Source organism: Gekko japonicus, unplaced genomic scaffold (assembly GCF_001447785.1).
Source record: "Gekko japonicus isolate JY-2015 unplaced genomic scaffold, Gekko_japonicus_V1.1 scaffold1254, whole genome shotgun sequence".
Classification (NCBI taxonomy): domain Eukaryota; kingdom Metazoa; phylum Chordata; class Lepidosauria; order Squamata; family Gekkonidae; genus Gekko; species Gekko japonicus.
Window position 1 is genome coordinate 541,421 of NW_015167088.1, and position 17,450 is coordinate 558,870.

Below are 17,450 nucleotides of genomic sequence, written 5' to 3' on the forward strand. Positions count from 1 at the left end.
ATATCCTTACATGGTCACACCAAAACAGGAACATCAGACTGGATCAGGAAAGAAGAGAATGGTTATTAGCAAAACTAAATCATAGAACCCAACCCATAACACCCATCCATCCTCAGTGAAGGCAAAGTCTTGTAAACTTGCTATATTTCAACACTACTCTTTGATCTTAATATCAACTTCTCAGATGACAAAAATTCTTATTCATTTCCAACCACCTCTTGAGCAAAACTACTGTGACTTTTCAAAATCAAAGTAAGCATGTCAAGGACTTTCTAAGTAAAATGTGCATGTGTCTACTGATGCAAACAACAGTTTATATTACATGTGGGAAATGGGACTCTAGGAAGCCTCTTGCCTCCTTACCTTCATCATGAAATCTCTCTCAGCATCCTCCGAGCATACCTGCCATAGCAATGCACCAGTTTCACATTTCTCTTCCATTGTTATAATCATGTCACTACTCTCGAATTCCTATATTGGCTTCTCATCAACTTTTCCAACGGCTTCAGAGTCTTAAGTACTCCCACTTTCAACACTCTCCCTTTCTCTCTGTATGTAACTGTATCCCCTTCCTCAACTTCTGTCATATCCCTGTCCTCCTTCTATTCTGTACAAGCTCATCTACCATTAGACCTCTCTGCAAGGCTGGTATTATATCAGGGGTTGGCTTGCTGCAACATTTTTTAAAGCATATTCAGCCTGGCACTGCAGTCTCTGCTGACCAGAGATACTTGGCCCATCTGGAAATCTAAGCCAGAATTAGGGTTACCAGGTCCGATGAATGCGCTGGCAGGGGAGGGACTTTCTGGGAGTGGGGGCAGAGTGCCATGACATGCTGATGTCACACGGAAGTGACATCATCACATCAGCAATGTCGGGGACGGCGCTCTGGTTTTGGGGCAAAACGCTATACTAAAATCGCCCTCAAACCATAGAGCATCACTGCGTGATGTTGCCAGGGCATCACTGCGGTTTTGGGGCAAAACGCTATACTAAAATCACCCTCAGGCCATAGAGTTTTGCCCAAAAACCAGGGCATCACTGCGTGATGTTGCCAACATGATGATGTCACTTCTGTGTGATGGCATCACAACACGTTGGGGGGTGGGATCTCCCCCTGCTGGCCAGCTGGCTGGTGGCAGGCAGGAGCCTGAAAAAGCAGGGGATCCCCCGCCCCTAACTGGGGAATAGCATCCCTAGCCAGAATCCTCACAGTGTTGCAGGGTTCTCTGGAACAATCTAGCATGACATGAGGGAAGGAGCCCGCCCCTAACTGGGGAATGGCATCCCTCGCCAGACTCCTCACAGTGTTGCAGAGCTCAATTACTTCAGGCTCCTTTTAACTTTGCTAGCGCTTAAAAGGCTTAAAGAGATATGAAACTTTTTGTGATGCATCCCTCCTCCATAAGTGTGCACACTATGCAGCTGCATGGATGCATTGGACAGCATCTTGCAAAGGGTCCTCCAAACCAGAGCCAGGATTGTACTGTGCCTTTTCCTTCTCTCATTTTTGTGTTTTTTAGATCATGTTATGCCTTAGATTTTGGACAGTTCCTGCTATTCACTAAGCCACCACTCCTTCAACTCAAGACTACTATCAAGCTCACTTTCAAGCTGTTGGCTGGAGTGAGTAAATATTTATCTGAATGGGGAAGAGATTGGTCAGTTAAGGAAAAACAGGTTGGAATCAATGACGTTGGAGAGTTTTTCCCCAAGAGAATGGGAGACTATATACTGCAATACTGCCAACTTTTTCATTACAAAAAATATGCTAATAAAACAAATCAATTTCAGAAATCAAAGGGTCTAGTTTGGAATTCAAATGGCTGGATATATTTCCTCCCTTTCAAAACTTTTTTGTACTATTCATCAGTAATCTCAGAGGATTTCTTAGTTTTGTTTTAGTCCTTGTTTCTAGGATACAGAACCTCAGCAGGCTAATATGAAAACATGCCAAGAAAGAGATACCAAACACCCCACTAATGAAAGTTTTAGGGCAGCGTGGAAGAAAATGATCTGGGGCAAAACAGAAGAAAAAGAACACAGAGCTTTTGCCTGTCACTCTAAAATTAAATGAAATGACTCACCATTTTCCATCCTTGCTAAACCTGAACTGCACTTAACAGTGCAACAAGTGAGACTGCCTTCATAAAGCTAGTCAAGGCTTATTCCCATTCATGGCTTGGTTTTGTATACAGAAAGTACTGCAGTAGCAAGGCTTGCCAAGGTGAACTGACTGCACGCTACTTTACTTGCTTCCTCCAAAAGAAGATAGGAAAATAGTTGCTGCTGGATGCTCGATGACACTGGGTCCACTGTCCATGCAGGGCAACAGGTTCCCGTTCTCAGAACGGGGTCTCAATACACACTGTGCACACTCCAAAGCCACTGTTTGATAAGCAAACAAGTAAAACATTTACTCCATTAGACCAGCTGAACGTATCATAGGGTTGTCTACCATGTGATTTTTATTCAACTGCATTACTACAAACGCATCCCCCCCACCACCACTGTGTGTGGTACAGACTGGGCCTTTACTGCCCAGTAACAGCACTACCAACTTCCAGGTGGGTGCAAACCAAAGAGAGAGATCACGGGATGGAAGTTGAAAGGAAGCAAACAACCGTGATGCATAGTGCCAAAATAAAGGTTCTTCACCAACTTGTACATTCTTTTTTCAGTATTCAGTTTACTGGAAGCAATTCAAACGCCATCAACACCAATGAACCATGCATATTACATCTCACTAATGGATTTGATTATTGTGACTATGAGATACAACTAGAATGTATGCCAAATGGATTAACATTATATAGGTATTTCAACGCCACCCACTTTGATTAAGGTATACATGAAACGAGATGTAATGTGCATGGTTCGTTGGTGTTGATGGTTGATTGAATTGCTTCCAGTAAACTGAATACTGAAAAAAGAATTTACAAGTTGGTGAAGAACCTTTTTTTTTTTTTGGCACTATACATCACGGTTGTTTGCTTCCTTTCAACTTCCAGGTGGGGCCTGGAGTTTTTGTGGAGTTACAACTGATTTCCACACTAGAGAGATCGGTTCCCCCGGAAAAAATGGCAGGTCCAAAAGGTGGACTCTACGGCATCACATCCCTGCTGAGCATCCTCCCCCTTCCCAAACTTCACCCTTCCCAGGTTCCACCCCCAAATCTCCAAGAATTTCCAATACAAAGTTGGCAATCCAAATAATGAGGCTTCCCTACATTTCTCACAGGGTGGTATGATTGTCGGTATAAGACATCATGCCTAGTGATTTTGAACGGAGAAGATACCCCCCCAACACACACAAAGCTATCAAGTTGTTCTTAATGAGCTACTTGTTCCATCTCTCCCCCCCCCAGCTTTCACTTTTCACAATACCAAGTGCTACTTATGTAATTCTGAAAGATACTTGCAGTATTGCGAGGTATACTTTGTTTCAACTTTTCATTTTTTCTGATGTCATTTTTGTTATGTTTGAAGTTATCTTTGACCAAGAAACTGTATCACGGAAGTTATATATGTGTTGTGTAATGAGGGGTTTTAGCAAAACGTGTGTACAAATGCAATTTTATTGAAAGAAGTCAAAACTTCAGGGGGATTTTTTTCTAATTTCATGGCGGTATTGATCACCTGCACACAGAAGCATCATTCCAAAAAAATAAGCAAAATCCACAATAAAGAGACAAAATGCAGATGTGAATAATTCAAATTATGCACAATAAGGGCATGCTTAAGTCTCCCAAAGAAACAGGAAGAAATGACAAAATATTGTAGCACTGCGTGGAAGGCTATTATCCAATCCATTAGTCAAGATATTCTTCCCCATCTTTGCTCTTTGTGCCCCCACCTGTCACTGACATCAGGGTTGATGCTCTAGTTTTCGGGCAAAACTCTATCATTTTTTCCCTTCAAAGCCCTAGAGTTTACCCAAAAACTAGAGCATCACCCTCCTGACGTCGGTGATGTCATCACGTCAGGGACATTGCCTGGTGACATCCACGTTCAAGTGTGGGGCTTCCCCTGCTGGCCAGCAGTAGATTGAAGCCCCAAAAATCAGAGGAATGCCTGCTTGGACTGGGGGTCTGGCAACCCTATGCTAAGCCAACAAATTAAATCAGGCTGACTGAAGGGTTGCATATTTTTAAATTGCTTGTCTGGTCTGCTACTACTTTGAGGACTGTTATGAACAACATTTTAGGCTGGTTTTATATTGTTTATGGATTGCCTATTATTGATCATTCTTATGTTGTTAACAATTTTATCCTATGGTTTTTATTTCGTGAGAGATCTTTATTAATAAATATATAACAAACTTTTCTCTCCGTATCAGAATAATAGCAGATTTGTTATAGCTATGATAAGTAGAAATGCAGCTATTCCAGAGGAACTGGAACAAGTTTTCCAAAAAGCCCAAATAAGAGGCACTCCCAGGATAGTAAGTTTTTGTGAAGTTCTGCCTAGGGTGGAGCTAGTAGCAAGAGCAAATACCTCATCTTCTTGGCTTTGCACCCTCAACCATTCCTTCTCTTTTGAGACCTGAAAGAAAGGCTAAAACTACTGAGTGTACAATGTTCCATTATATCAGGTAAGATCACCGGTATAACAAGGTCACCATTGTCTATTTTGACTGGAAGTGGTACTGTCTTTCACATCACCTACTACTTGATCCTTTTATCTGGAAATATCTGGAACTGGAACTGGGATACCTTCTGCATGTAAATCAAATGCTCCACCACAAGCCCTTGGTCCCTCAAACCACTGAGACCTGGCAATCCTAAATTCTTCTAACTGGATCCTCTGAATGTGTTATATGCCAAGTAACATATCCCTCTACCATGAAATACTATGAACTACTTAAAACAAAGCAAAGATGTCAACTTAAATTAAAGATTCAGATACTGTGTACTGGGGTATACTGTATACATGGGTGCTGTGGTGATTGCTGACACCTTTCCTGATGCCTGCCATGTTTGCCCAGCAAGGATTCTGACAGGCCACTGAAGATCTGATTTTCTGTGCAGATTTTTTAAAAAGTTCTTCAGCAATAGCTGCCACCACAGCACAAGGTTCTTCACTGTGTAACTGAAGGCAAGCTATGTGTAAGCAAGAAAATGAACAACATGTTAAGCAGAGCCTCTACTTGAAAGTTGAAGAGTTACAATTAGAGTTATGCAAAACCTCACTCCATGACATTTTGTGGTTGGCTCCATCTTCTGCAGCAGCCATTTTGTAGCTGTGCCCACCGCCCTGTGTCAGAATTCCAAAGGTGCCCACAGGCTCCAAAAGGTCAGGGACCAATGCTCTATAAAAGGTAAAGGTTCCCTTGCTCGAAAGCCAGTCGAATCCGACCCCCCGCATTTTCCGGTCCGTATAACCGGGGCCTATTAGAGTTATGCAAAACCTCACTCCATGACATGTTGTGGTTGGCTCCATCCTCTGCAGCAGCCATTTTGTAGTTGTGCCCACCGCCCTGTGTCAGAATTCCAAAGGTGGCCGCAGGCTCCAAAAGGTCAGGGACCAATGCTCTATAGGGACACCTATATGTCAAGCTCAAACAGGGGGGCAGACTGTCTAGCCCTAACATGTCTGGAGGAAATTTCTTGGTACAGTTTATAACTACATATGCAAACCCTTTTACTGTCCACTTTGTATTTGATAATTGAGTAAGAAGAGCCCAAACTTACACATGTATTTCTGTATTTTGTATTAAAATTTGGTCTAACATCTTCAATGTGAAACAGAGGCAAAAAGGTTTGGGAAATGGGACACAACTTTAATCTTCAATTCAAGACAAAGAGAAAATAAAAATTAAACAACATCATTTTGGTGTGATTCTTATATGAATTTTAAGAATTTGGGGCCTGTTCAGATCAGCTGATGTTATTTAAGTCTGATGATTTCAAACCATTTCACAGAAAGAAACCTGCTTCATAACTTAGGCCCTTAGGCTGGCACAGCAGAGGAGTTAAACCTCAGGACTGCCCTGTATTAGCGGTTTTAAATAAATGTTGAGTATCTGGAAATGGAGCTGACTAGAACTGAAGCAGATGTAAGAGCTGCATGGAAGGCAGCCATGCCGAGCCAAGCACATTTTGCACTACCCAAGCCAGCAAAATGCACATCAATTCAGCATTCAGCAAGTTCTACTCCTCTCTGCCAAAGGGGAAAAAAAGGTTCAGAATGAAAATCCAAAAAAGCCAGCAAAATAGCTATGCCAAGCTTTTTTGCACTCTGCCAAGGAAGTATACATCCCCTTACAACAAGATAATAAAACAAACTGACCTCGCAACCCAATTAGGCTTGAAAACTGTTTCTCTTGTGTGTTTGGAGCCTATAACAAGCACAAGCATAAACTTGAACACAAAGCAATTCCTTGACAGTGGCAAATTGTATACGCTTCACAAAATAGCTAAGTGTAACACATAAGCAGTTTATTCAGGCAGGCACTTTGCACACATTTCCTCACATGTGCCCACCAACAGACAAGTGAAAGGAGACATCACTTGCTTTAAACCTTGTCTTCTAACAGTGAAGACACTACATTTCGACTGCAGCATGTGGCATTCTAGATGCATGCAAATAAAATTCAAAATCAACCTTTGATGAAGACACAATAAGGATTAGGAAAATTGCACTTTTTCATTACACCCCAAAATATATTGTTTTCAGGGAATAAGCAGTAATACATAGTCTGAAAGCAGAGTTATATCACAGAAAAGAATTCAGTGAGGGCAGCATTCCATATCACTACATATCAAACCCATCCAAATGAAAGAGCTCTGCAGCAGAAACATGCCAGTTACCCACTACTCCCAAGATAACAGCAAGGGACACCAGATTTCACTTTAAAACAAAAGGTAATTGGCTTCCCTCTCTTTGGAAATGCAAGTACAGTCAAGAACACCAGCAAATCTTATCAAAGTTCTTTCAACCTAGTTGGAATTCCTCAGCTCCCACAAACTATCTACAGAGGTTTCACCTGAGGAACTCCATGGAAATTTAAGGCAAAATTGCAAACATCAGCATTTCAAGGACAAATCCGGGTTTTAATGGCAGATAAAACTTTTTAAAGAGCCCATTGAGCTGTGATAGATAGAACCTAAAATTTATCAGGAACAAATTCATCCAACAGACTCTAGATCCTGGCTTCTGAGGAGATTCCTTTTGGGGCTACCAGCATCTGAGTGACTCTTACAGTATTTAATTTTAATGCGTGCCAATTAAAAAAAAAATTACCAAGAATCTGAACATAAGCTTCAAACAACAATGAAACCCTTGTCAGGCTGGCTTCAAAACTGTTCACATAGCAAGCTCAACAATGAAAAAAGTCAGAACTATCCTCTCCTCCACACCTAGGGTTGCCAGACCCAGCTTGGCAGCCAATGAGAGACTGGGTGGGCAGGGACATGGCAGGCAGCCATCAGCAACAAACAGATGTCACTTCTGGGAAAACCCAGAAGTGATGCTACACCTCTGTAGGAATTGCTAGAAAAACCATACAGTTTTTCACGATTCCTAGAGAGGACTGGCATCGCTTCCAATTGTTCCCAAACCTGATGTCATGTCATTGCCCTTTTTTCTTCTTCTTTTATCTTTTAGTGGCTGCTGGAGTGCCAATGGGCACATGGCAAACCCACCCACCCCCAGTAGTAGCACTGTTATCAAAACTGCAGCTAAAACCAGAATCAGGCCCCGGTCACACGGAGCATTAGCCACACTAGAGAGACGGAAGATAGGCGGATTTTCCAGGCGCGATCTCACCGCCACATCTGGGAAGTGTAGAGCTCCCGTGGCTCAACCGAGGCTTCCCGCCGAAGATGCGCAGCAAAAAACTAGTACCTCGGAGGTACTAGTTTCCGGAAACCGTGGGGCAAGGGCGGGCGTCTGATCGCGTTTCTGGTGGCATCCGGCGCCCGCCCATGCCCCATTGCGAAAAGGTTTTTTTCCCCCGAAGTCTCCAGGGATGCACACAAGCACCCAACGTGGCATGTGCATACTTCAGGTTAAAAAAAACAAAACACAACCCCGTTTGCCATGCCGCGCTGCTTCTTTGGCACATCGTGTGATCGGCACCTCCCCCCTAACTACAGGACCTCGATGGGACCGCGAGGGGACGCCTGATCGCACAGTCATGCGTTATTTCCCTGTGGGGCAAACAGCCACGCCTCCCCCCCCCCTGCAATATCCGGCCCGTGTGACTGGGGCCTCAGTTTCTTTTCTTCAGAGTGCAGATTAATTATAGCCATCTACATATACTAACAAAAACTAATGCTAGTGGCCCAGTTCCAGAATCACTGTCCCTTCTGGCAGTGGATCAAATTCTCATTCAGTTAGCTACACTACACAAAAGATAGTAAATAACTGTCTTGAAATTTTAGCTACACCTAAATAGTCAGATTTCCCTGGACGCCTGTCTGCATTTTTCAATTTAGACCTGTGCCCCTTATTCTTATGGAGGTGCACAATCCAATATGTTCATGGGAATAAGATTCACAAGGAAGAGATTCTCTTGGTTCACAGGAAATAGCGAGCCTGTCCTCCTCCTATGTGAAATTCTGCCTTTCCATTTTATTCACCCAGGATGACTGCAAGGAACAGAACACTGCTGAAGGTTGCTTGGTTCCACACTCATTCTTATTCTGGAGACCTTGAGAGTGTGGATGAGAAAGGCTAGTGGGACATGTCTCCATGATGCAATAAGTATCTCAATTTCTACTAATGTAAATACACCCAGAGAGAAGATTCTCTCATAGATCACAGCACAGGGAGCATTCAACAGTTCTTAAAGAAGGTGTGGCGAAAATCTTCTCATGACACTTACAGGGAACAAGCCAACTTTGTTTGCTTACTATTATTTACTTCCAGAGTAGCTCCAACAGGCTCCCCCACTAAATCTGGCTCTGTGACCTAATGATTGGTTTGGTTCTGCTAAGGAAAGCTAGAGAGGACCACAACTTTGATGTAAAGTCGTGTTCCTTTTCAAACAAGTGGAAGCTGGACCATGAACCATAAGGCTACTTGATATTCTTATGGGGCAGCTTCTACACCACTGTGAGTTTGAAATTAACTTCATTTTTATGTCCAATCATACTATGGAATCCAGCTATAAAAATGCAGTAGAATTAATGCTTAGCTGAGAGCAGGAGGCAGAGAAGAAGGAACCACAGAGCAGAATTTCATTAACCTTGACAGGTAAAGAGTGTTCCTTCTAGAAATGATTTAAACCAACACAGCCAACATTCACCATAATTGGAAAGAGTTATTAGACTCCTATAAAATTCATCACTCCTCTACATTTGGCATAAACTGTACCTTTAGGCTGACAGCACGAAATAATTTACAAACGCCCTTAATGACTCACCCTGCTGGATATGCAACAAGACCACTTTTGGGGTCACAGGCCAGTCCTCTGCCTCCTGATACAGTGACTCCCAATACCTTCTCCAAGGTCACCTAAAAAGATAAAGAAGAAATGAAACACCAACACATTGAAATCAAGTCTTAGGCAATTTCCATCCTCTAGTTACTATTTCCTTCTCTGTCTCTTACACACAAACATTTTTCAGAACTGGAAACCACACAAAACTCAATCTAGAAACATACCGCTAAGTATCAAGAGTAGATGCCTTGATGCTGATAAACATATTTCGTGTGGTAGTAACCTACCAAGTGGTAGAACAGTCCTGCTCTGATCTGCAGGCCCTATTCCACCATTACCTTCATGGCATTTGGGCCCCAGTTGGCCGCCTAAGGTCTCCATCTGGCATGTGCACATACATAAATATTTTTGCATAAATTTCAGTGTAAAATATTTATGTAAACTATTTCCTGCATAAAAATGGTTTCAGAACTCTTATTCATTCTCAAAAGCAACTATATAAACAATATTAATCCTAGAAACAGTGACATGTCTATGGCTAGCCAATTAAATTCATGGATGAGTGAAGAGATTTGCATTCTTGAATATGTGTCAACCAATGTTCCTTCTACGCTGTGAAGTCTTGTGAGCAAAAATTCTACTTTGTGAGCTACTGGGATTAAAGTTGTGAGCGAGCGATTTGGCTACTGCATACATTAGTTTGCTCTGGAGCCATCCTTCCTGAGCTGGGACAAATATGTGTGAGCTGGAGGCTAAAAAACTGTGAGCTAGCTCACTCTAACTCAGCTTAGAGGGAACACTAGTATCAACAAAATAATCCTAAATATTACTTTGACTATGCACAAACCCAGTTAATTGTCCACTTTGTCACACCGGCCCATATAATAACTCAAACCGATTTACTGAGCCCCCATCAGCCAAGTAATGACAAGGTAGCCAGATGCAATTAATATAGTCAGCTGGCATGTGGATTTCTCCCATGAAACCCATTTCAAGGAAAGAGATACTTGGGCTGATTAAAAGCCATCCTTATTTACAAGGATAGGGGAAATCATAGGGAGATTATGGAATTAGGTACTACCAGGGTTTTTTTTGGGGGGGGGGGGGGTTCAAAAAAAAAATTATTATTAGAAATATTTGAGGATACCAAGGCTAACAAAGGTTAACAAAGATCCACACAGTTGTGCCAATATGCATGATGCTTTATAGGACTACATAAACAAAACAGACAGTGCCTACCCTAGGCTTAGAGTCTAAAATGCCACACTCCTTTAATTGTATGAGCCTAGTGGTCCCAAGAACAACAGCAATCTCTTGTTCCACTTCTGTAAGAGGCTCTAGATCAAAAGAAGTCATGTGCTCTCTCCAAAATTATGACATGTTAATATGGGAAGACTAAGCTTTCTAATTCAGGTGCAAAACAAAGCTGCACTTACATATAGCTATTCTCAGAGCTCGGTGCAAGAAAAAATACGGGCAAAACAATATCTTGATATAAATGGAACCGAGAAACTTCCTTAGGATGAAACCTAGGACTAGGGCAAAGAATTACCCTTCCAGGAAAGAACTTTGAAACGGAGATGAACACCGCAACCCTAGAGTAGGATTCGACTGGCTTTCGAGCAAGGGAACCTTTACCTTTACCTTTTACCTACATTAACTACAGATGGAGCTAAAATCCTAGAAGAGACATGATGAGCCTGAGGGGGGTGTGATCAAGATTGGATTCACTGAGACGCGGATCTGGGAGGTGGAGCTGAAGACATCAATTCCAAAGATGCAGAATTGGGGGCTTTCTCTGGGGCCGACTTCCATGAGGGCTCCGAGGCTTTAAGGGCTTTCTCTCACAATGCTGCCTTAAGTTTCAATGTCCTATCCCCCCGAGCTTTAGGAGTGAAATGTTGGCAGGCAGGCATTATTGTGGAGGCACTACGCCCTTCACCCAAACAGTACAAAGGTCTTGTTCATCAGTTTTGGTCATCTTTGTTCCACATCAGGAGTACTTATTGAAAAAGGCCTTCTGAGCCATGGAAAGGACTCAGAAGCCAATGAAGCTTCAACATAACTGGCTGTAGCTGAAGGCTCCAAAAACACACCCTTCTCCTTCGGCAGCAAAAGAGAAACTGTGGGTAAGGGGGTGCTGCTGTGCAGGAGTACGTGGTCCCTGGGTGAGAACAAGCTACTGGCTCCAGCATGTAGTGCCCCCTGGAGGATTTTGGCTGTAAAAGACCTCTCCAATGACAGGCCTGCTCATGCACAGTCTCCATGTGGAGCTGCATTGAAGATTGAGGATGAAACTGCATTCCCTAAAACTAATTCAACCTCAGTGTTGCTCCAGTGTTGTCAGCGCTCCTGCTGTCTCATGGGTTTTTTTACTGTAACCATGTACTTTTTAAACACCATTAACTTAGTTATTTTATTGAAATTAAGACTGACTCTTCTGTTTTTAGTTACAGTAACTGAATATCTTTTTTGTCAGGCCTCCAAAAGGCCTTTAGGGATGGGTGGCACAGTTATTTATTTTCATTAGTGCTGTTAGCTGCTCTCTAGAGATTCAAACCTTCTGAAACAGGATAAATTCCTACACATGGCCTTGCTGCCAACCAGCTTCAGGGCACATCTAGATACGCCTATGAAAGCAGATTTATCCACCACCTTAGAACAGGATTTGCTCAGATTCACCACCTTTTTACAACAGGTTTTCTCTTTTGTAACATGCTTCCCATTCCAACAGAACTTTGCAAGTTATTCCTTCATATGCTAATAGTCTGGTTAGCTCATTCTACATCCAAACTGATGGCCTAAAGGTAAAAGGATTTCATAACCTACTGCCAGCCCTTTCTCCACCTCCTTTCCTGTGTTACTCAATTCACATGTTTTTTGTGCCAGATGCCCTGAGGCATGAAGAGAGAACTCAGAAATGGTCTCTCTCTCCCTATTGCAACATCGAGGGCATGTCTTGTCCTTGGAAATGTGGTTCTTATACAACCAACACACAAATATTTTTCTTTCTGCAAGTGCATTTTTCTAGAGAACAGCTATGCAACCAAGGACCAACACAGGCACCTTCTCTACCCTGGAACACCACTTTCTCAACCCTTCTAAGTGAACATGCATATAAACCTATCCTGCCTTCTGGAACAAGATAGCACCTATTATATTTATTTAAAAAATTATAATGGGTGAGGCTAAACTTGTGTAACCCCTGTGAAATTCTTGCAAAATATATTCTGTGCTGGTAAAATTATATATACTCATTGTATTCAAAAGCCTGAAAAATGTGTTTGTTGCAGCTGGCATTCTGAATAATTTCTTAGGATAAAACAGGAGCTGCTTCTAACATCACATGTTAACAGCCTGAGAACACAGGCAGGTGTTCCCAGGTTATGCAAATGCAACATTGGCAAAATAAAAGGACTTTTCTGGGAAACAGAGAGGCAGCGGTAACATTCTGGCCAGATCCTGGAGATCTGGGAATGGAGCCAAGGGAGGATAGGGACCCTGGTGTGGTACAAATCCATAGAGTCCACCCTCCAAAGTATCCATTTTCACCAGGGAAACGGATCTCTGTAGTTTGCAAATGACCTTTAATTCCAGGGGATCTCCAGATGCAGTCTGGAGACTGGCAACCCCATCTGGAACTGAGTCAGACAAAAATACACCTTCAGAAATACAAAGCAAACAAATTTACAGGAACCTGAGTAAGCCAGTTTAGGCCAATTACCTTATCTGCTTGTGAGACTATGAAGCAGGGAGTGCTATTCCGTAGCATCATGTGAAAAAGTAATTTTATCAAATGTAAGCTTTTTTGTAAACTGAATGAATGAAAATGTTACAAGTTGCAACTGGTATAGGCCCCCCAAGTTAGGGATGCCAGCCTCCAGGTGGGACCTGGGGATCCCCTGGAATTACAGCTTATCTCCAGACTACACTACAGAGATCAGTTTCCTTGGAGCAAATGGATGCTCTGGAGGGTGGACTCCACGGCATTGTATCCCACCGGGGTCCCTGTCCCCCCCAGGCTCCATCCCCAAACCTCCAGCAGTTTCCCTGCATGGATCTGGCCACCCTACCCCACCCACCCCCCGCTAGAGGACAGGGGAGACCTGGCAACCCTACCCCAAGTATTTATGAATGCAAGACATCCTTTACACATTTACCATAGCACATCATAGAGCGTTGCTGTACTTAGCTTCTGACCTGTGAGGGCAGACTGGATGGAACTTTGACCACATCAAGGTTAAACAATACTTCTCAAACATTTTGAAGTCAGAGTGCCTCCCTTCTAAACTAGCTTTAGCAAGCTCCCAACCCTACACCAACCATGCAAGCCAATACATAGAGTTCTTTGCACAGAATTCTATGCATACATTATGCTGCTGTATGCAAGAATCCAAGCACTGAAGCACTAACACTCCATGCTCACAGATATTCTGGTAATTAAAAGAGTTATATTATAGTTGTATATAATTATTGTTCGTGCTTCTCTGGTTGATGAGAATCGCGAATGTGGCTCTTCGCAATCTAAGAGTGTGTACCACTGCTGTAAAACAAGCTTCAAGAAAAAGAGTTTGATTCACTCGGTCAATTTATACCACATAGTTTGGCATATGATCACATATATGAAGAAAGGTCAGTGCAAATCAGGATAGCTATGTAGAAAACCAGTACAACCTTTTCTGTATTGTGGCTGCATACCCATTAACCCATATTCTGAAATGCAAAAAAGAGGACATATTTCCAGACTGACTACTTTAAACAAGTGATCATTATGACAAATCTCACCTTAAATATTCCTACTGTTTAAGCTGTGATAATTACTACTACTCCTGCCAACCTAGCAGTTCGAAAGCAAGAAATTGCAAGTAGATAAATAGGTACCACTTCAATGGGAAGGTAACAGCGTTCCGTGCGCCTTGGTGTTTAGTCATGCCAGCCACATGACCACGGAAATGTCTTTGGACTGCTGAGAAATGGATCAATATTTGTGTTTTGTGGACTGAGATGCGCTAACACACACTGTGCACACACATGTATACCCATAGGCATAGAGAAAGCTGCTTGTATTACCTATTGTGAGAGATTTCACATAGGGAACATTTGCCTGCATTTCATGTTAATGAGGTTTGCACACATTCAGCTCAAGAGCCTTATGGGAAAGAGAAGCATATTTTAGCCATTGTTAGCACGAACAATAACTAAAGAGAAGTAACCCCACCATTGCTGAGAGACTCGCTGTCATGCAATCCATGTCTGGATCTACATCTGAATTGCCATTTCCTGGCAGATGTCGCTTTGATTGCCTGAGAAAGCTGGTGTCTATCAGCACATCAAGGAGAATCATGAAGCTGCGAATTCACACCTGACCAGATGGCTTTGCCCTGAGATAGAGCTAATATTTCAATATTAGCCCAACCCTTAAAGGTTCTGCCCCTTACTAACACGCACCAATGAGAGTAGGAATGGGACGGACTAATAGTCAGGTAGTTTCCAGCTTGGCAAGGTTGCCAACCTCCCCAAACATTTGGGTATAAAATGCAGGGACCATGCGTTAAGGTCTTTGCCAGCCACCTTCCCCCTTCATCGTCCTCTTTATACTTTTATCCCCTAAAGCCCAGCTTCCTATCAAACAACCCCTTGTCTACTCTAGATCTCTTGGACTGCAGCCAAAGAGATCCATACTTTGCTGGCTGGTTCTAGCAAGTGTGATTTAGTTAATATCCCTAGGTATTACTTTCTTCCCCTATCTTACATTGCATCAGACAAGACTTCTGGAACAGGCAAGTACAAACCGTTACCTACCTACCTACCTCCTAAGTAAATGAGAAACTATTTTTATATCTTTCTGTAACTTCTAAAGGAACTTGATTGTATGTGAATGTGAGACTGATTTGTGTGTATGTGATTTTGATATTGCTCCAGTAAAAGACAACTTGTTTTGGAAAAACACCAGTTTCGTCTCTCTCTCACTGGGACTTCTTTAGGGTGGCCGGACTTCCGTACACTTTGGCAAGGACTCACGTTATACCCAAACATTTGGGTATAAAATGCAGGGACCATGCGTTAAGGTCTTTGCTAGCCACCATCCCCCTTCGTCGTCCTCTTTATACTTTCATCCCCTAAAGCCCAGCTTCCTATCAAACAACCCCTTGTCTACTCTAGATCTCTTGGACTGCAGCCAAAGAGATCCATACTTTGCTGGCTGGTTCTAGCAAGTGTGATTTAGTTAATATCCCTAGGTATTACTTTCTTCCCCTATCTTACATTGCATCAGACAAGACTTCTGGAACAGGCAAGTACAAACCGTTACCTACCTACCTACCTCCTAAGTAAATGAGAAACTATTTTTATATCTTTCTGTAACTCTAAAGGAACTTGAGACAACTTGTTTTGGAAAAACACCAGTTTTGTCTGTCTCTCACTGGGACTTCTTTAGGGTGGCCGGACTTCCGTACACTTTGGCAAGGACTCACGTTAAATTTAGTTTGCCATCTGTCATAAATAAGGCAGTTTGGCTAACAGGACAGTGCTGGCTCTTCAGCTTTGAAACGGAGATGAGCACCGCAACCCTAGAGTCGGATTCGACTGGCTTTCGAGCAAGGGAACCTTTACCTTTTTAATTACTACTAACTAGGAATATTCCTAACCTTCCAATGCAGAAAGAGGACATCAGTTTTTTAAAAAGAACCCAAAGGAAGATGGACACCATAAAAAGAAGGCATGTCCTCTAAAAAGAGGACATCTGGTAATCCTAATTAACATGTAACAGCCCAAGCCCATACCACAGAAGCATCTGAATGATTTCAGGAAACCATAAATTGCTTCAGGCTTTTTTAGGGATGCCAGTCCCCAGGTGGGGGCAGGGGTCCCCTGACTTTGAGGGCTCCTGCCTGCCGCCAGCCCGGTAGCTAGGAGAGGAAGCCCCGGGCCAAGCCCTGCCCCCAACAGCGGCCACCCGCAGCCACCCCTCTCCCTCCCCTCCTGTGAGAATTAAAGGGCACTCCAGCTGATCAGCAGGTGCACATGGAGAGGGGCAGTTTGAAAAACTGTCATATAGAGGACGATGCAGGGTTGTTTTCTTTTGCCCCAGAACCAACAGGTTGAAATTAAATCAAAAATGTTTTTGGCTAAACATTAGGAAGAACTTCCTGACAGAGCAGTTCCTTGGGAAGTGGTGGGCTCTCCTTCTTTGGAAGTTTTTAAACAGAGGCTCGATGCCCATCTGACAGCAATGCCGATTCTATGAACTTAGGCAGATCATGACAGGGAGGGCAGGAAGGGCTGCATCAGTGCTTAGTTCTCATAGCCCTTTCTCACACACCCAGGGAATGCTAATCGCCACTTTGGGGTCAGGAAGCAATTTTCTCCAGGCCAGTTTGGCCAGGAATCCTGGAGGTGGGGGGGGTTTGCTATCTTCTGGGCACGGAGCAGGGGTCACTGGGGGTGTGGGCAGAGGTATTCATGAATTTCCTGCATTGTGCAGGGGGTTGGACTAGATGACCCTTGAGGTCCCTTCCAACTCTATGACTCTATGATAAATCTTGCCAGAAAAGGTGCCCTCTGTAACTTCTCTGGCATTCTATACCAAAGGATAGGGGCTACTACTGTCAGACTCTTGAACAAACTTGCTCCCAACAATGCTCTCTTTGCAGTGATTTGTTTATTGAGAGATGAGAATGTATCAAGCTAGTACCATTCATGTCAGAACTGACTCCTTTGATGCCAGTTCTGAAATTATACATGTTTCAAACAAGCCACCCACCCACCCCAGTGACTGGTCCAATCAATCCATTCACTCAGCCCGCCTAAACCTACTCTGCACTGTTAGATCTCCCCCAACACCTGCAAGCTTAGTATCTAGCAGTGTTTGCTATCCAAGGTCAAGCATGCATACAGGGCTCTTTTTGTAGCAGGAGCTCCTTTGCATATTAGGCCACACACCCCTGATGTAGCCAATCCTCCAAGAGCTTACAGTAGCCCCAGTAAGAAGAGCTCTGTAAGCTCTTGGAGGATTGGCTACACTAGGGGTGTGTGGCCTAATATGCAAAGGAGCTCCTGCTACA

The 17,450-nt window shown here is 43.1% G+C and overlaps 1 protein-coding gene across 1 annotated transcript in view; it reads right to left on the bottom strand.

The window, feature by feature from the left end:
• MAPKBP1 (mitogen-activated protein kinase binding protein 1) overlaps window positions 1-9,461 on the bottom strand; it is a gene marked incomplete at its 5' end in the record, with an annotated part of 105,257 nt that extends 95,796 nt beyond the window's left edge. Inside the window, one exon of the mRNA XM_015412861.1 lies at window positions 9,370-9,461. Coding sequence (XP_015268347.1) covers window positions 9,370-9,461 — 92 coding nt within the window. The remainder of the gene's footprint in view (window positions 1-9,369) is intronic.
• Between the last annotated feature and the right edge of the window lie 7,989 nt (window positions 9,462-17,450).